General features: G+C 40.4%; 1 protein-coding gene across 4 annotated transcripts in view; it reads right to left on the bottom strand.

The window, feature by feature from the left end:
- Positions 1-3,067: 3,067 nt before the first annotated feature.
- The window catches only part of ACAN (aggrecan), a 52,470-nt gene continuing 34,955 nt past the window's right edge, over positions 3,068-20,582 (bottom strand). For 2 of the 4 annotated variants that reach the window (XM_039359285.1, XM_039359287.1), the window contains exons 13-19: positions 20,072-20,185; positions 16,179-16,292; positions 12,069-12,227; positions 8,395-8,477; positions 7,482-7,626; positions 6,138-6,320; positions 3,068-3,372 (exon numbers count right to left, since the gene is read on the bottom strand). In XM_039359285.1, the coding sequence (XP_039215219.1) occupies positions 3,296-3,372; positions 6,138-6,320; positions 7,482-7,626; positions 8,395-8,477; positions 12,069-12,227; positions 16,179-16,292; positions 20,072-20,185 (875 nt within the window). In that variant the 3' untranslated portion in view covers positions 3,068-3,295. The remainder of the gene's footprint in view (positions 3,373-6,137; positions 6,321-7,481; positions 7,627-8,394; positions 8,478-12,068; positions 12,228-16,178; positions 16,293-20,071; positions 20,186-20,582) is intronic. The other 2 variants (XM_039359288.1, XM_039359289.1) reach the window with 1 other exon arrangement.

Raw genomic sequence — 20,582 nt, 5'->3', positions numbered from 1 at the left:
GTAACTTGGGAGATCAATTGCATGCTCCATCCTGATTACAGAAGCTGCCCATCAACCAATCCTCAATTTCTCCAGAAGTTTTTTTTTTCTTCTACCCAATTCTACTGGAACAGAAATAGCACCGAGGTGGGTAGTGGGATAACAAGTTTAATTCGGAGCATTTTGGAGCAGGATGGCATGAAAGTGTTGAAAAGTGAGATGCCTTGGGTGGAGGGGTGGGAAGGAAACGTGGTGGGGGAGACGAGAGGGGCCAACGGGAAAACTGGAAGGCTGATGGAAGGGGCTTTGAATGAGCTACATTCATAATGACTAATGAAAGGTCTCTGTTGTTTAGAGCACAGATTGAAACTCTCTGCCTAAACATTGAAATCAAATTAAACTCCGTCTTCACGTGAAGAGTCTAAATTGTTTGCAGAGGTTGCTCTACTGGTCTTACAGTTAAAGTCAGATTAAGACTACAGGGGGACGTTACCACGTTTTGGGCTCAGATGGTGTTGACCCCTTTGCTGTGTGTAGGACAGCACAGGGTCTGATGGAGAAGTGTGTCTTCATCTCTTTCCTGCTTACTTTCCTAATAGCTTTGTACCAACAAAGGAGCATATTTGTAGCCCAGAGTTGGAATGAGGGGTTCTTGGTGCTCTTGCAGCTTGGTTGTTTTCTTGCAGGTGTTTCATTACCCTAACTAGCTACCATCATCGGTGCTAGCCTGATGATGTTATCTGATGTTATCATTAGTACTGATGATGTTACCTAGTTTGGGTAAGGAAACAAGCAAACTTGGAGAGCACTAAGGACCCCCACAGTCCTCCTCCCCTCCTCCCCCTCTTCCTCCTCCTCTTCCTCCTCCTCCAAGTCCTCTACCTTCTAGCACTGATGATGTTACCTAGTTTGGGTAATGAAATGTCTGCAAGAAAACAAGCAAGCTTGGAGAGCACTAAGGACCCCCACAGTCCTCCTCCTCTTCCTCCTCCATCACCACCTCCTCCACCACCACCTCCTCCTCCACCACCTTCTAGCGCTGATGATGTTACCTAGTTTGGGTAATGAAACGTCTGCAAGAAAACAAGCAAGCTCAGAGAGCACCAAGGATCCCCACAGTTGTCCTCCTCCCCGTCCTCCTCGTCCCCATCCTCCTCCTCCTCCTCCTCCTCCTCCTCCTAGCACTGATGATGTTACCTAGTTTGGGTAATGAAACGTCTGCAAGAAAACAAGTAAGCTCAGAGAGCACCAAGGATTCCTAATAGCTTGGTCATAAAGCCCTCGGCTACCTTCTTCCCATCTACTTGGATGCTAGCACTGTTACGATTTCAGAACTATAAAATGGAGCTTTCTACCACCCTGCTGTTAAAGAGAAAAAAGAATGATTTGAGGATAAGAACCACGTGACTATAAGGAAAGTAAGCAAGCACAATGGGACGAGCGTTTGTAAATGTTAACAAACCACCATAAAAGGACGTACAACATAGGAGGATGCTTCAGCCAGCAATGTCAACTCTTCTGCCAGCACTGTCAACTCTTCAAGACTGATGTTAGGTGTATCTTTTGAAGGCCCTGTCACCATCTCCTCCTTGTGGGTCTTCTGAGCTATGGGGTCTTAGCTGTCCCCCCCTTTTTGGACATGACCCTACAGTACCCACAAGCGCTGCACGTAGCCCGATAATCAAATACATTCATGCATCCAGGTGCACCTCCCTCCTCCCCAAGTGCATGCAAATAGCACCTCAGCCAGGATAAATTACAACAATTTTTATTGTACAGGATTCACCACAGCACTAACAACAATAGGCTTGGCTCTTTTCCATTCCAGAGTTGCTTTTTTGTGCACAGGACTTTAAAAGAAGGAAAAAAAAAATCTGGGGCTCTTTTCCTTGATGTTTTTTTTTTTTTTTTTGCCCTGCCCCCGAGATTTTCCCCATTCCCCATTGAATACAGAGCACACACTCAAAGCTGGGCTCCTACCAGCATCTCAGAGACATTGGCAAGTCCATTTAAGTTACTGTAAAAATGACTTCCTCGCGATTTCCTCTCTGCTTTCAGTTAATATAACATATGTATTTTAAAAAATATAAATAGGTGCAGGGAATCTCAAGTGCCCTGCACCATTCCCTGTGAGAGAGAATATACCATCTCAAGATGGGAGCTGCTTTGCCTGCTTTATGTGTCCGGGGGAATAAAACTGCAGCAAGAAGAAACATAGGCATATGAAATTGCGTGACCGTTCGCCCCAGCCCATTCCCACAACATAAAAATGGGGAGAGGGGGAACGAGTCAGAAGAGATGCAGGGTCAGCTTCAGCTAGGACCACCAGAGTCTTGACCACAAAGGTGTCTGGAGCTGAAAAAGGGCAGTAAAGGTGTGGAGTTTTGTTCTGCCCCTTTCTTACCTGTTTGCATTTGAGCGGATCTGATACTCTGGCCAATTTCAACGTCCACAAGTGGATTTGACATTTTGCATTTATTTAAAGGAATGAACATATCCCAAACAAGCAATCACCCCTTGGCACTGAGGATGAGGTTGAAAGAAAGGTTTCCTGACCTTTTCCCCTTAACAATACTTTGACCCCTTTTGCATGTTTTTCGATATGCTCGCTTCCTCTCTGTAGCTCCCACTGAATCCCACGGTGTTTGCTGCAGTGTGGAAAGATGGATTGGGAAGGGGGCTGTTAAAAAGTACTTGTGCACTCTGAAATTTTTAAATTAGACTTCTTGTGAGATAAAAATCAGGATCCCCCCTGTCCTGTTCCTCTTCCCCTCCAGATAATCTATTATTTAACTTAACCCTCTGCAGACTTCCCTGTCCCTTTCCCCATAAAGGCACAAAGATAGTTGGCTCTAACAATCATTATATATATATATACAGTGCTTTTTTTCTAAAAAAAAAAAAAGTGCTGGAACTCATAAAACCACCTTGCCTACGCTGCAAGGTTCCATCCAAAAAAGGTGCCGGAACTCTGTTCTGGGCGTTCTATGAGAAAAAAAGCCCTGTATATATATATATATATATATATATATATATATATATATATATATATATATATATATATATATATATATATATAAATGTTGGAATCATGTTTGCTTCCTATTTTGCAAAGGGTTTTTTCCTCTCTCCCCCCCTTTTTTTGTTCTTTTTCTTTATATATAGACACATCGTTCCTTATATAATGAGACTTCCCCCCCTTAAAAGCAACAACAATGAAAAATATATCAATTTTGTTAATATAACTGTTCCATAAATTCTCTCTCTTTTTTCGATCTGTCTCTCTGCTCCCCGATTGCTTTCTTGAAACAGTGGATCATGCCGTCATCTTTCCATTGGTCCTTGATCGGGACCGTGAACTTCTCTTGTGTAGTCTACGTTTATAGGTGGAGGCTGTGGGAGGAGAGAGAAAAGAAAGGAGACCTTGTTACTCAAGAGTGATGGCTACAAAGGCCCGGCTTGTCCTGAGCTGGATTGAGTGAGTTTTTCCTTCCCCGCTGGCTCGCGCTCTCTCCCTGTGGAAAAACACACCACGGAGGCTGCAGCATGTTGTTTCTCTGGCTGCCTGTGGCAAGGGTGAGACGGTGCCAGATTTCAGCCTCTTGCACAATTGTGCTTTTTCTTGCTTTTGCACACACACACTCCCAGTTGATGTATTAGTTGGGTGGGGATTTCTTGATGCATTGGGGAGGGGGGCAGGTCCTGTCCTGCCTTCCCTCTGTCCCTCTACTCCTCCTTCCCACAAACAGACCCAGATGGCAAGGGGAGCTGTGCCTAAATGAAAGCCTTGTTAGCATTAAGGGTTAGGAAAGTTTAATCTTCTTGACTAGGTGGTTTGAAATGAAACAGGAGCTCACCCCCACCTTTTTTTCACGATGAAGGTAGAAAATGGTCCAGGATTTTCTTGGAAAATGGTCCAAGACTTTCTTAAGGTATGCCTAGCCCAGGGGTCTGCAACCTTGACAACTTTGCTGGCTGAGGAATTGTGGGAGCTGAAGTCCACAAGTCTTAAAGTTGCCAAGGTTGCAGACCCCTGGGCTAGCCTACCAAAAAGAAGGATTAGGGTGACATGATAACTGTCTTCCAGGACTTGTGAAGAAAGAGGGGATTGGCTTATTCTCCACAGTACTGGAGGGCAGGACAAGAAGTAACAAGTGGAAGCTTGTTAAAGAGAGATCTAATTAGCATAGACTAGAGCTGGAAGGGACCTTGGCAGTCTTCTAGTCCAGCCCCCTGCTCGAACAGGGGAACCTGTACCATCTCAGACAAGTGACTGTCTAGCCTCTTCTTAAAAACCTCCAGTGATGGAGCGCCCACGATTTCCAAAGGCAAGATGTTCCAACCTAGAAGTAAGGAGACATTTTCTGACAGAACAATCAATCAATCCATCGAAAGCTTGCCTCCTGGAGTTGTGGATGTGCCATCATCAGACTGGGATGGTACAAGGTCCCCTGGACCTCCAAGGTCCCCTCAGCCTTATGGCTCTACATTGGATGAAGAAAGATATGCTACCATTTCTAAGAAAAGAGCCAGCTCAGATGAACTATACAGATACACACAGATTAGGCAGTTCTCTGGTGTAGCTCAGACTTGCCAGCTGGATTAGAATACTGTTCGATTAGAAAGCCAGTTTGGTGTAGTGGTTAAGGCATCAGGGTAGAGACCGGGAGTCTGTGAATGGGTCCCGCTATAGACGCAAAGCTAGCTGGGTGACCTTGGGCCAGTCCTTCTCTCTCAGGTTTAGGAAAGAGGAGGTAATAGCAAAGCACTCCCACAAATCTTGCCCAGAATCCTGCAGGGATTTGTTCAGACATATTATCTGGAGTCAACAATCATTCAAAGGTGCATATGCATTCTCACGCACGCCTTCAACAGCAATCTTATGTTGACCCCAGAGTGCGCAACGTTTGAAGAAAGGAAAAAAAAAACTACATGAATTGGGCAGGAAAAGGACCACGTCCTGCAACTTAGGACTGTTTTTCTTCTTGGCCTCTTGGTTGGTCCAAAACAAATCCATGCATGAAAAGATCAGGCTTTTATCTTGTGGAATAGGAAACCTCCTGTCTTCTCCCTGTTCTTCGCCATGTTGTATGTATTAGCAAACTAATGTTTGCTTCAGTTTGGAGTCTATTCCCTACATCTATCTTTTCGGAGGTTGTGCAGGATGTGCTTACATGACCATTCCAGGAAATGTTGAGGGTACGGAGGGAGAACAGAGAGCTGGCCCTGGAACTTCCCATTCTTCTACCGCTGACCAGTTGGCTGGGCTGAAAGGTTGAATTCCAAACCCCTGGAGGCCAGTACTTTTGCCCCTCTTTAATTTATACTCATCCTGTCTTACGAGTTCCCCTACTTCCTCCTCTGTCCTCGTACAGTTCCGAGAAACCCAAGATTTATAGAAATTTGCTGAGGAACACATGTTGTCCAAGAAGACCTTGCCAACTATCGGCATTCCTTTCATTAATTAAAAGACTCAGTGCTCCATTACCAGCCAGTCCTTGCAGTCCAGCTTTTCTAGGGGATGTTTGAGCTCGTAATCTCTGAAATTCTAAAGCTACTGTCAAGACCGAGAGGTCCAAAGGAGCAGCTTGAATGTTAGAATGAATCAGCTGATCTCTGCTCACAAGGAAAGGAAAGCTAGAGCAGAAACACAGGACACCAGGGACACTTCTGCAGCAGTGCAGGCATTGTCTTAATTGAAAGCAGGTTTAAATCTCATTTGTGGAAAGTCTTTCAGGGATTTCCCTCCTAATTAAAAGAACATTACAGATGAGTAGGTGGTTCATAGAAAAACTGTGAACAGGATAGGGAGAAGCAGCTCTAATTTTATCAAGAGAAAAGACAATATCTCTTCTTCTACTTTATTTTTTCCCCTCCTAGTTGTCTACTTCACTTAGTCACCCCAGGCAAATTCTACCCAAACCTTACCCCCTCTCCTCCCCCCCCCCCGTAAAATCCAGAAATACTTAATATAGTTTTTGCATACCAGCTACGTAGTCAGAACTAACCAGTTTGGTTTACAAACCATGGGAATGCAAACCCAGACAATTAAAGGCACCAATATAACATCATGTATATATTATTGTAAGTGCCTGTTTGAGCTGGGGAAAGGGCTGTGGGTACAAATGCTGAAATATTCAACAGAAAACCTTACGTACGGTCTATGCAGGCTATCCGAGGCTCTTCCCATTGCCCATTTGATTGGCATCGGATGATGGGCACATGCCGCTGTATGTAACCCTGATTGCACTGGTAGCGCACCAGAGCATTGATCTCATAGCGGTCTTTCTTTTTGCCAAAGTGCCTAGCATTCTCAACTGCGGGAGGGTCTCCACAGGAAACTGGGGGGGAGAAAAGGACATTTTTTTCAAATTGCTTCCTGCTCAAAGCAGCATTCAGCCAACAGGATGCTCCTAGCTGCTACCGTAGTTATAATTTCTGATCAGCAGAAGGCACCAGAACATCTAAACACAGTCAAGGGCTTGAAAACATTGAGTATCAATATGACCTTGTGTCTGGACTCTAGACCATCCTTAGTTTCCTAGAACTTCTGAATTTTACTTCGACTGGATAACACCCAGCTGCTTAATTCTGAGATAGGTTAATTTTTCATGTTTATGTTTCAACTTCTGGACTTGTTTTTGGATTATAGTTTGGCCCACCGATCTTACCACAAGAGCATTGTGCTGGTTTTTGATCTAATTTTGCTACCTGAAGATAAACAGGACAATATTTAGCAGTATACCAAAATATCAGGGCAACTTTGAAGTGATAGTGGGAATTGAGTCAGTGGTAAGAGCAATGTAACTTTGTTATAGGAGACATTAAGAAGCTCATTAGATATTACAAATAATATGTGAATGACATCAGGAATGGCTTGTGAGAGATTTGGGGAAACACTTGCCTGAGGACTAGTAGTACTGCAGCAAGTACTTAGGCTTAAATCCCCCATAGTGTCATAGTCCAAAGTGGCATGGAAGCATTGTAGTAAAGACTTTATGATCTCCATGAGACATCTATTATGACCTTCTCAAGCTGTCATCCCAGAAAGAAGAACAAAGGTCACGCAAGGCACTAAACAGGCTTAAAGAGGTGCAGAGGATTGTACCTGAACCATGCATACACCCAGGAGAAGTCCAAATGAAGACATGTCACCTGGAAAAGCCTCATGAATGTAGCAGTTTCCTTAGAGCGAATCACTGCTTCCAAGAAGCCTGTTTTCGACCACTGGTTATGATTAGCATGTGTTGCACTTGGAACAGGGCCAATAGCTTTCAATATTTCATTTTTCAGCTGGTGGGACAGCCTGTCCTTGGATCTGACATGTCTTTCCTCAAGTCTTGCCTCACTGCCCGGCCACCCTTAATCATTGCTGAGTCCCGACAGTGGTTTACTACTCTACTCTCTAGATCTTGACGGCCGAGATGTAAGCCTTTTGCAGTCATGATCTTGGACTGCTTGATTGGTCTGTGAGTGCTTTTGAGCAGGGCACTGAGCCTCACCTGTTCCTTTTTTGCAAGTGAAGGGCAGGTGGTAATTGCAAGGGACATCATTCCATTCACCCTTCTCATGCCAGATCGTTACTACACAGTCTTCGTCTTTGGCAAAAAAGTTATCGGGTTGGTTAGGTCGCCAGTTCTCATATTGCTAAAGAAAGAGAGAAAGAGATCTGGGGTAAAACAGAGAGTCGGATGAAGTGGGGGGCAAAGGGAGGAGGGACAAAGTCATCAGATCTTTCACAGTTTTCCATATTTTTAAAGTGAGAAGCAGTTGCAGCTTTCCTATAAAGAGGTCTTGCTCTATAATGCTGGAATTTGAGGCTCATCACCTGCTTCCTAGATAAGATTGTACTTTTCCCATCAAACCTTCATTTTCTGTTATGAATCACAAGCCCCTTTGAGCAAGGGAGGGATTTTAATTAAGGAAAACACATCATCCATCCTGTCTTGGAGACGCCCAACCTGTTTTTGGATGATGGACTATCCTGGCTTCTGAGGGCTACATTCTAAAGGGGGCATTTCTAAGATTAAGGATGGAGCCAAGACCAATATGGATTTAATTGGGTCGCCCTCTCAGTATTAGTCAAAATGGAAAGACACCACGAGTAAGATTACTCCCTGTATATTTAATTATTCCACTCCTGTAACATTAAAAATGATTATTTGATGGGTTCTGGAAATTCTCTCTAAGACTTTGGGTTGCTCTAGGAACATCTGGGGACTTGGGTAATATACTTGTAGAGTAAGAAGGATGATTTGTGTCCATGCTACAAACATAATTGCTTTCCATACTTCCTCCTGTACGTGTAGCACTGCCCAAGTACTTGTCCTGTAGGATTCTTGGATCTTGGAAGCACTGATTTCCCAACAGTCCAGAAATATCTCTATATTTGATATCGTCCAGAATCTAACTTACAAGAGAATGTCCATCAGACCAGCGAAAGTCATCTTCCACTGCTCGGTCACTTAATCCAATCCACTGGTAGTTCTGTGCATTGTCTAGATAACATGCAGAGACAGAGAAATTAACAATGAATGCTGGTTTATTTGGAAGCAGAGGATGACTCTCTGAACTTTGAGCCTAAGAGCAAGATTCAAACTAAACTATGGAGCACTTCAAATTCAATGCAAAAAAGTCCTTTGGAACAGCCAAAGTGCCAACAGTTCTTTAAAGCAGCTGCATCTTTTCCCAGCACTGCACATTTGTGTTGCACCAGGATCCCTGGAAGAGACACAGTTTAAGGATTTACCAAGAGATGCTGCAGCATGTGAAGCATTTTCTTGCTTTTGAATCCAAAGCACTGCACAGCTCCAGCTTAAGTAATGATCACATTAAATGAGGAACAGTTTTTTTATTTCATTCAGTAAGTAATAATGAGGTATTTGGTCTGGTTTAATTTTAGAAAATACAGCGGACTGGAGTGATTCGGTCTTCATGTACCCTTAAAAATTCTTCCATGCCCTGGAAAGTGATTAATGATAACCTGTTGCTATCAGCAGCGATGGGAGTGCCTTTATTATTCACACACAAGGGGCAATTATCTTTTTTGGTGGGGAGAAGAGTCAAACTGAATGTTTATTACCAGGATACACAATTGGATCCTACTTTCAGGACCTATTTATTTTTCAAAACAAAAAACAAAAAGAAGCAAGGTGGAATAATTTTGGAAGAGGTCAGGGACTCCTTCAGGCTCAAACCATCCCTTCCTGGAGACACGCGTTGAGGGTTTTTTTGGCAGCCATCAAGAAACAGTTGGCCATTTCCTTTCTTCTAGCCTAAACATGGGTTGGTTTGATTTTTCTTCTGACCAGATCTGACCTTACTTTTCTTGTCTGCCAACTACTGCAGAAAAAAAACTCCAGTCATTTCAGAAACTCACAAGCTTAAAATGGCTGCCCCCTCAGGAAAACCTCCCTCAAGGACTACGGAGAGATAACAAATGGGGATAATTGTGTATTATTGTCTGAGGTAAATGGGACCAAATAAGATTTCTTTCTTAAAATAATGACTTCCTTCTCTTCTTATGTCTAAAGAACAATGACTTGCCCAGTGATAAAACTGTGGTATACCAATTATGGCTGACTTCAGTCATTACTCATTTTCTTTTCTTTCTTTTTTTTGGGGTAAAATTTTTATTAATTTTTCCCATACCATTCAGTAGTGCTTATTCAACAACGTGTTGTCTGAGTTTATCATTCCTTAATGCAAATTTAATTCCTAATCCTTTATTTTTTTTCTCCAGCCATTGATAAAACAAGTCCTAAAACAAGTCTTCTTTCAACCTCATAGTGAGTCTGTCCATTTCCACACATTCTAATTTTTTTAAATTATTTCTTCCTCTAATGGTGTTTCTTCTTTTTTCCAATATTGTGCAAATATGATTGTTGCCGCATTTTTTTAAAAAATAATTTCATATTTATTTTTTTTATCGGTATTAAAATGTTGCCATGGATCCATGTAAAAGATTGATTTTCTCCTTCCCTCAGCAGAATCAAAGATGGTCAATGCTGGTTTGTTCAAACCGGATTTTCATTTTACACTTCAGCACTGGCAAGAATTTGAACAGACGAGTAATGAGCACCATAGATTGGGAACAGCGACCAAATGATTCAGTATCACATGGATACCAAGCTGACTTTTATGGGATGGGTGGGTGCTGAACATTCAGATAGAAGCTTCTAGATGTTCTTGTGAGCTGTAAACCATGGGTCCACACGAGCCTTCAGTTTAGAAATGCAGCTAGTCAATTGGAATATGAATTGATCTGAAGCCTCAAATTGGACACCTTTGAATTGATTTGGATGTTAATCAGCAATCCGGGGGTCTTTTGCATCTGGGGAGAAGTACTTGTTCCAAATTATTTCAGAAGCCTGAATTAGATCAAGTCAGGTCTTTGAATCCATTTGAAAATCTAAATTACATTGTGAGTGATTGACAGACCCCTAGTACACCATTACATCCATATCAAATAGTTTTCTAAAATGGTCCATTTTTCATTTTCAAGAAATGAAAGGCCTCTTTAACTGATATGTTTTTTTTATAGGAAAAAAACAGACATTCTCCTACGGTATCAGTCACGGACTGTAGCCCAAAGGTGTATTAAAGCATCTAATAACCAGGACCATTTTATTAAAAAATAAATAAACTGCAAGGTCAAATGCAGAGATTCTTACCTTTTCTGCCATATTTCATTATGTTTTTACTAGCTATTTTCGTTTTTTTGCGATTGCATCTATTTTTGGGAACCTTTTTTTTGTTATACTTTACCTAGAAATTATTGATTACTCTAAACCTAATCTACTTGTTAATTGTGAATTTTTCCTTTTTAACTAGACATATATGGCTTATGTATTCCCTTTATATTAGAGATTTCATAGCCTCCCATCTTATTATCAAGTTTGTATGACATTCTTTTTTTAAAACAATTTAGAAAAACAAGCTCTAAAATGCACGTTTTGCTGTTTGATCGGTGTTAATGTAGAATGAACAGATCCAAATATTATGGCTATTTTAGAGATTTGTCAAAGGCAGTTTTTAGTTTTAAAGCAAAAATATATGAATTCAATAATCAACATTCAAACAGAGGGAAAAAGGCAGGGTAAAAATTGATGGAATGAATGCAGATTTGTTGTTAATAATGAATTTATGATTTCCCCCCCCCCCGGAAGATGTACATGCTTCAATTTTCCATGTCAAATAAAATTAATAACTTATATAATTTCAAGTTGCTTGGATATTCAAAGAACATTCAATACTCAGATTTAGAAAAATCCCAAACACCTCACTCCAGAAAAGTAGCAGAGACTGGCAGCAATTTACAAATCATAGTTTGAGAACCTATAACCCAGTCTAGCTTGTCCCACAATCGCTACTGAATATCACTGGAATGGTAGTATATTTAACACATTTACAGTGCACCCAATTATTTACTGAAATTCTTTGGGTGGAGTAGAACATGAATAAAATATTAAATTTCTACTTGAAACAGAACATGAAAATATGGAATATGATACAACTGAAAAGATTAGCAAAATGGAAATAAAGGGATAAATCAAGAAAAGGATTTGGACCAGAAGCAGTTGCAAGAGGGAATCCTGGACAATGCCTCCTTGTTGGATTCACAAAGAAGCTTGATAAAACATCTGAAAAATGTTTTGGAATATCAAAGAATGCTGAAAGTCCTTCAACACAACTGGACCAAATCAAAGGCTGAGATTGTGAAGCATAAAAGAAGGAATATAAAGTTGGATCAAGGCTAAATCATTTGACATTTCTATGGATTCTAATGGTATTTTGAAGGTTGATAGATTAACCTGTGGTTCTGTCAACTGAAACATTGCCAACTTTGGATTTAACACATCTTTTGTGCACTACAGCTCATGATCATAATACATAGTAGCACCCTAGGTGCAGTCTATTAAAATATACCAATTAAAGCTGAGCCATGAAAAGTCAAGCTACCCAAGGCAACCCAATTCTCCTAAATGAAATTCAGAATACGTCTTGCATTCTGTATCAGTGTTGTAAATCCATTGGTTTGGGGGGGGTATTTTAATTTTTTTTAAAAAATGTCAAGTTGCCATACTTACTGTTCACAAATTCTTGCTCTTCAGGTGTGATGATACTGCTCAGGTGGGATTGCTGTTTTCGGCACAGTTTCTCTGCCTCCATCCAGGTGAGTTTCTCTTCAAAATGCTTGTAGCAGTTACCTTGAAATTTGGTCCAGCCTGTTTCACATTCTGCCAGATCTAGACATGGATACAGGAAGACCACATGAACAAGAATCAGAGCATAGAGGGACATTTAACTCTTCCAAATCTCTTTGTAGAACATTTGCTGGTACTTGATATAGAAGTTGGGTAAAACTTACCTGTTTCTTCAAAAACAATTATTGATTATTATTTTTTTACTTTAAGGTAAAGGGTACTGCAGATTGACAGAGTTTATTAGAACTGCCAAAATGGATGAGAAAAGTGTTTTACAGTCATCTAAAATTTAGAGCTTCTATCTACATTGTAAGGAAACATTCAGATTATGAATAAGTAAAAAACATCATGCAGGATATTCTTTAGTTGTGTACAACTTCATACATGTTATGGAGAAATACAGTTTGCTTAAGAGGGAATATGAAATTTGAAAGATCATTTCCACATGCTTGCAGATTTCATTGTTGAGCCCTCCTGTGTATTTCCTCACACAAAAAGGGCACCTAAAGTTTTTATACTGCATATGTATGTATTTTATCAATTTATGTGACTGCCCAACTTGCAAACGTTGACTGTGGGATCTATGATTGTCTATAACAGATAAACATAACAAAGTAATAAAAACATAAAACGAACAGTAAGAACATAGTAAGAAACAGCTTGCCTTCAGAAATTATGAGTGCTCTATCACTGGAGGTTTTTAAGAAGACATTGGACAACCAGTTGTATAAAATGCTTGAGCAGAGGGTTGGACTAGAAGATCTCCAAGGTCCCTTCCAACTGTTGTATTGATATTGTTACTGCTACTGTCCCTTCCAATTCTGTTATTCTGTTATATGTATCTAAGGTCATTCTCTTAAACCATGAAAATGGGCTGATCTAATATCGTAGCCCAATGCCAGGAAAGACCCAGATTTTTAAGTTCTTATGGAGGCCATCAAGGTCAGCTCCATCTGAATATCAGCAGGCATGCTATGCCATAGGGCAGAGAAGACCTGCCATCTGATGGCAATGTTTCATTGAGGGACCTGGATTATGCCTACTGCCTAACATATACTATTTCATACTTATGTACTTTGTGTTGCATAGAGATATACAGCATTCCTGTCATTTTTAATAAATAAGCCTAATTTTGTTCTGAAATGATAAATAGAGAGATCTCAATGTATTTGATTTTTGTCTCCAAACATTTCATTAGTCACAGATGAGTCTATATTTTCTATGAGGGAGACAAATGAACAGGAACATTTTGTGAGGAGAAATGAAAGGTGAACACAGCCATAAAAGTAGAACAGAATAAGCATATCTTTTCACTTTCCTTATCTTCTACTTCTAAAAATAAGTGCCCTTTTTTTAGTAGACCAACTGAAGGACCTTATATATAAGTCTTACACGTGACACACAGGGAGGTATTTTTTTGACTCTGCCTCTTTACAACTTTTCCCCATATTGAGGCGTGAGGTAATTTTGCCCTTCCAAATTCACCATGGTGCGAATAAAAGCTTGAATACAAGTAGTCCTTGACTTACAACAATTTGTTTATTGACCGAAGTTAAAAAAAAGTGAAAAAAAAAAGACTTATGATCTCTTTTCCACACTTAAAACCATTGCGGCCTCACGTGGTCACGTGATCAAAATTCAGATGCTTGGCAGCTGATACATATTTATGACGGTCGCAGTGTCCCAGGGTCATGTGATCCCTTTTTTGTGATCTTCTGACAAGCAGAGTCAATGGGGAAGCCAAATTCACTTAACAACCCTGTTACTAACTGAACAACTGCAGTTATTCACATAACAATTGTTAAGAAAGGTTGTAAAATGGAGCAAAGCTCCCTTAACAATGGTCTCCCTTAGCAATAGAAAGTTTGGGCTCCACTGTGATCTTAAGTCAAGAACTACCTGTAATTCACCTTTTCTTTTTCCGTAGGAAGGCTTCCAAAAGCTGTTAGCCAAACACGCACTGAAGCATCCATACATTGTTGTGGCTTGCATTTGAATACAAACCAGTCTATTTTGAAAGGCAAAGTGGAATGCAATTATCCTTCGGTTTTCTCTCCCAACTTTCAGACTCCACCATACAGCTTTGATCAAGGAATGCATAAGGAAATAGATGCTTTAAGAATGAAGGGTACCAAAAGAAGAAGCACTTGAATAAAATGCTTTTTTTTCCCCCAGGGAAAATTGCCTATAACAAAGGATATGATTTTTTCAAGTGGCAGTTGTAATTGAGGTTGAGGGAGACTAGCATATAGATTTAGCTAAAAGGTTTTCTTTGCTTACAAAAATTGATAACGCAAACAACCAGGTATCTTAGAGCTTGAGAGAGAGAGAGAGAGAGAGAGAGAGAGAGAGAGAGAGAGAGAGAGAGAGAGAGAGAGAGACACAGAGAGAGAGAGATACACACAACACTAGAATGGGGGCTGCTTTTGGATAAGAGTGTGTGATAACAAACATCTCCCTTGCTCTCTGCCAGGTTCCCTATCCTATTGGCCTTCAACCTTTTTAAACAAACCTTTGAACTAAATAAAAAACGGGAAGATCAACAGCTTTTATTTCCAGCAGTGGTTATTTGCATTCTGGCCACATAGACATCTTTAGAAAACAAATATGGTATTCCATTGTTATGTTTGAAAGTGTGTGCCTCTCTGTCCATCAAAATGGACCCAGGTATGTTGGGAACATCCTATATATCATGACTGACCAGCCTTGGCAACTTTAAGATCGGTGGATTTCAACTCCCAGAATTCCTCAGCCTGTTTCCCTTTTGACTTTGCTAGGTCAGCGATGGCAATCACATGACTGAATCACAATCAGCAAGGATGCTGAGATGACTGCACCTTTGAGGACCATTTGCCAATGTTCTTCGTTGCCCCTTCAACATTGAAAAGTCAGTGTTGGTAAGTGAACACCCCCACCATCCAATGGTAAAGATTGTCCTAAGTTAAGCTGTATTCCTCGTGATTTTACAAAAACATCCCTGTTATTTATTTACTGGCAATAATGTAGAAATGGTTTGCCTTCTTGTGTGATGATTTTGGAGCAGGTTTGGGACTCTGTCCATCTGCAGCAGGATAACTTGGAAAACAGGATGCGTTATTGGGGAAAGAAGCTGGCAAAAGAAAGATCAAAGTTAGAAATAAGCGGAATGAGGCTGAGGACTGTGGAGAAAAAAGAACAATTCTCAAATTCCCCCATCCTAAGTCCCAGCCATTCTAGCCAGATGATTCAAAGCAGATGGGATAGTAGCCATAGAAACCCAAACGTATGTCTGTGCCCCTATTGGACCTATGGCATACAAACAGAAGCAACATATATACATCCATCTGATTAGAATTTTCTTTTACACACACACACACATACACACACACACACACACAAACAAACACGGTGCAATGCATGTTCCAATTAGTCCATGGAGAGAAAGAGCATACAAACACGAGATGCTCATTCATTACAAAGAAGAAAATGCAGATCTTCTTTATGGCCTTTACTAGAGAGGTGTTTCCTTTCTATGAGCTTAGAAAAACTCTCCACATTTCCTGATGGCTTCCCACGGTGGTCCTAACCAGGCCTGATTGTGTTTCACTTCCAAGCCTGCATGTGTTCGATTGAAGCCAATGATAGATCATGATAAGAGCCCTGGGGGAGTGCAGTAGTTAGAATGCAGTATTGCAGGCTAACTCTGCCCACAGCCAGGAGTTTGATCCTGAAGGTTGACTCAGATTTCCATCCTTCCAGGTTGGTAAAATGAGGACCCAGATTGTTGGGGGGCAATAGGCTGACATTGTATACTGCTTAGAGGGAGCTGTAAAGCACTATGGGGCAGTATGTAAGTCTGCTATTACTGTAAGAGAAAATAGGTTAATTGGAGTTAGTTGTGATGAAATGAGAAAAGGCTGCAATACAATAGTACTGTATATGTTTTAGGTTGCTTTTTTCTCAAAATATAGTTAGTAGGGTTAGCTGAAGCTGAGTAAGGTAGGCAGGCCATACCAACGTCACAACGGTTCCCTCCGTAGCTGGGAAGGCATAAGCATGTGAAAGCGTGGCTGCCATCGACACAAGTAGCTCCATTCAGACAGGGACTGGAGTGGCACTCATCAATGTCTGGAAGAAATCAAGGGCTGCCGTTAGGACTTTGGCTGGGCAGAAAGTCCACAACAGGAGACTTGGTTTTCTTGATTTAACCAGAATATAGAAGAAGGCAGTGAACTAAAGGATTTGCAGAGGCAATGAGACACATTTGGAGATTGGGGCGAAGTGAAACTGCAGCTAGGTAAGTGGAAGAAAATGAGAGGGAAATGGAAAGAAAGAATTTCCCAACCTTTAAAAAAAAAAAAGCTTGGCAACGACCTGGCTACCATAATGTTTCAATGACCACCAGAACGACAGTCAAGCCCAGATGGAATTCAATCACTCTAATTTATGGGAAGAGTGGGATATCCTTAATTAGTAAAAGTAACAAAAATATGGATAATGACCACTTTCTTATGCTTGGTCCATTGAGGGATCTAATTTTCTTAGAGCTCATCTTATGCACTAGAGACAAATACCTTGTATATCCAATCACACTTGGCCAATAAAGAATATTCCAACATTCTAATATTCTAATTAATATTCTAATAGTCTAATAATCCAATAGTTTAATGTTTTGTTCTGTTCTGTTCCATTCCATTCTATTCCATTTTCTATTATTCTAGTCTGTTCTGTTCCATTCTCTATTCTAAATGAATTTAACCCAAATACAGATAAATTATCTTCTGCTCATGCAGCATAAGGACCAACAACTGAAATTTCCCAGCATAGTTCCCTGAAAAGACTCAACTGTTACCTTTGGACAGGAAAGCTGGACTGAATGAATGGTCATTGACCATCCTGAGAGATAGCTAAATTTGTCTTTTAGGCCAAGAATGTTGTACAAGTAAACCAGAATTGCCTTCAAAATGTCAAGTTAGATTGTGGTAAGATCAGTGTTTCGTGAGTCTGAAGGCTTGAGTCCATTAGAAGTGTACTTTTCTGTTGCGTTTTGGATTGATGAAAAAGACAGTAAAAGTTGCCTGATGATATTTTCTTAGTTCAAGAAAACAAAACCAACATGCCTGAAAACAATTTTAATTGTAAGAAGAAAATATTCAAGGCTATCAAATGGAGTTGGCTCTCATTTATCTTTGTTAATGAAACTGTACTTTTATCCTTGAAAGATTTGTCCTTCAGTTTCTGAGGGAGTGAAAAGCTTTAGAAATGTTGATCCTGAAATACTGATAATCTAGAAATTATCCCCGCAATAGGGTTAAATAGTGTTTGCTGCAAACGTACAAAGATGGTGACCTAGATAAGGAAAATGTTTTGCAGAAAAGAAAAAAAAACATATATATCTATATATTTATATTCATTAATTCTGGCAAGGCACAAGGTAGGGACCATGTTTACACTATGGAAAGTCTAGGAGAGGATATAATCAGGACCAGAAATTCTATAAAAACTTTGTTGCTGCATTGACAGAAGTCATTCCTTGTAATGATCTGTCCAGGGTGCTGAAAATACTTTCCATGATTGGATATTCTTGACCACGATTCTGGCCTATGTTGACATTCTTATTCTGGTATCTAATGTTGAATTTCGAATGCAGTACAAGATCTTTCTTTCTTTATCAGCTGGCTGTACTATTTCCCTTCTATAAATTCTGCTTCCCTGAGACATAATAATAATCACCAGAGGCTACAATTTTGTTTCCTGGGAAAATCATCACCAAACACAGATGTTTCTGGGGCTAGAAAATCATAAAATGGGGCAAAACTCACTTAACAAACATATCACTTAACAGAATCCCATCCTAGATTTGCCAGATCTCAAAGTTAGACCTGAAATTTTATTCCTCCTACCAACCTGTTATCCTTAATTTGTTGTGTTAGTTGCCTGCTACCTCTAGATCAACCTTTTACTCTTTGTACTAGGTCAGCACATTCTTGTCGCCATGTTTCTGTTTCCACTTTCTTCTCCTCAATTCTCTATTCTCCCCAATCCCTCTATTCTTACTATTCTGCTTTCCTCTTATGCTATAACAACACGAGTGTGGAGGAGTGAAGATGAAGGTTGAAAGTATAGCAGCTGGGGGAAAAGTTAACCCTGTTCTCCAAACTGCCACCTCATTTTCAAATTCCTACTATTGACAAGAGCTTTACAATGATTCAGTAAGAAAGACAGAGCCAACATTCTGGAAATGTACTTCTGTTCCTATTTACCTTTTCTGACAGTGCTTTTCATTGGGAGATGTTCTAGAAGATGTAATGGATTTGAGATCAGATCAATAGCTGGAATTGAAACATGCATTCTGACAGCTAACCTGTCATGATCAATGTTTTTAGCCACTTTGCATCCCAGTGGTTAACAATGATAAGAAGAAAAGAATAAATATTAATTTATAGGCCCATGCCCAAAACATGCAATTCCCCCCATCTCCCAGACGTACTGTAAGGTCACTGAAGTAGAATAAAATAAAATATAACAAAAGTCAGAAATCAGCAGCAGCAGGATCTTGAATTTACCCACTGCAGGATAAAGGTTTCTTTATTAAAGGTCAAGGACTGTAACCTACCATGTTAATCCAGTGTGCGTTAAGTAAACATGTTTTTGAACTACCTAGTAGTGACTGCAATTGAGTGAACCTTTGTTTCATGATTGAAAATTCAAGTGAAGAAATCAGCAAGTAGATAACTTGAATTAAAAACAGGCAGCCTTGTGGGTAAGGCGTGGGTTATGAGCTCAGCACACCAAGCACAACAGAGAGGGCAATGAATGCAGAGTTGGAAAAGAAGCAGAAATGTTTTGCGTGAGGGATGTTAGACTGAGGGCAAGACACTGATGTGAATGTGCTTCTATACGGTTAGTCCCAACTCTGACACAAAACCCTAAAATGGACGGAAAATACATAGAACAAAACAGCCATTATCTTATTGGGATTCCATTATATCCTTTTTAAATATATGTCTTCCTCCTCTTTCCCCATGGCTAATAAATTGCAAAAAGAAAAAACAACAACAACGGAAGCTGAAGTAATCAAAGCAACAGCCAGTTTTCCCACACTGCTATTGTGTAATGAAACCGAGCAGCAGAAGAGATAGAATGTGGGGGAAAAAAATCACTTTACTAGGATCGAAAATTGCTCAAAGCAGTGAATGCAGCCCAGGAATGAAATGTTGGATTGCACTAGGCTGCAAGGCAATGATAAACATGGGTGAATATGGAAAAATCAAGGACATAAGCCTGCAAGCAAAAATAGGTTAGTTCGCTCTATTGTGTTCCCTGTAGCAACCGATGATTGTGAAAGCTGGATCTTAAAAAAAAAAAAAAAAACAAGATGGGAAGGAAGTGGACTTGTTTGAGCCATGGTGCTGGGGGAAGTTCCTGTGTATTCCTTGGACAGCATAGGTGACTAACAAGCAACTACTGGAGCTCATAATACCAGACGTGTCACTGGAAGGCAACATCGCAAAACTGCATCTCACTTATTTTGGTCACGTCATGTGGGGGAATTCACTAGAGAAAGCAATGAGGTTTGGAAGAGTTAGTAGGAAAAGAAAGTTAGGATTGCTGGACACCATCAAAGCTGGACACAGCCAGGGTATAGAGCAGGGGTCTTCAAACTTGGCTCTTTTATGACTTGTGGACTTCAAGTCCCAGAATTCCTCAGCCAGCGTGCCTGGCTGAGGAATTCTGGGACTTGAAGTCCACAAGTCATAAAAGGGCCAAGTTTGAAGACTCCCGGCATAGATAAAGTCCAAGAAGTGGTACAAGTTTGGAAGACATGGAGAGACCTGGTTCATAGAATCACCAAGAGCCAGACATAACTGAGTGGATTACATCCTCAAGAAGAAATCCAGTCTCACCTATCTCACAGTAATCACCCATAAATCCAGGTGGGCATAAACAGGTGATGTTTCCTTCTTGTTCGTGGCAGGTCCCAGTTCCACATAGCTTCTCCTCACAACTCTTAGGTGTAGCTGCAACCAAAAATATTTTTTTCTTCAATTATTCTTCAGAATCATCAAGCTGAAAGTTAGTTTTAAAGACAAGCACCTTTTCTATTGCAGTATAGACAGACTTTCTTGCCCCCAAATAAGGGCTCAGTTCCAGTGTTGATTAAATAAAACCACTTTTATTTTATTTGCATCTTAGCACACTCCTGAAACAAACTTTCTTTCCCTAGTAAGACAACATTGTTTGTCCACACCTGTGAACTCTACTTCACTGACTCTTGTAGCCCCTGTGGACTTTAAGGTTTGTAAAAGTAAATTAAGGATTATATTTGGTCCAAAGCTTTGGGCAGAAAATGCTTTCAATGCTTATGACATTTGCACAGCTACCACATGTGAGATCATATGGGAATAATAATAATTC

This window comes from Crotalus tigris, unplaced genomic scaffold (genome assembly GCF_016545835.1).
Source record: "Crotalus tigris isolate CLP2741 ecotype Arizona unplaced genomic scaffold, ASM1654583v1 scf7180000019068.10715455, whole genome shotgun sequence".
Lineage (NCBI taxonomy): Eukaryota > Metazoa > Chordata > Lepidosauria > Squamata > Viperidae > Crotalus > Crotalus tigris.
The sequence above is the reverse complement of the archived record's forward strand: the minus strand, read 5'-3'. Positions and strand labels throughout refer to the sequence as shown.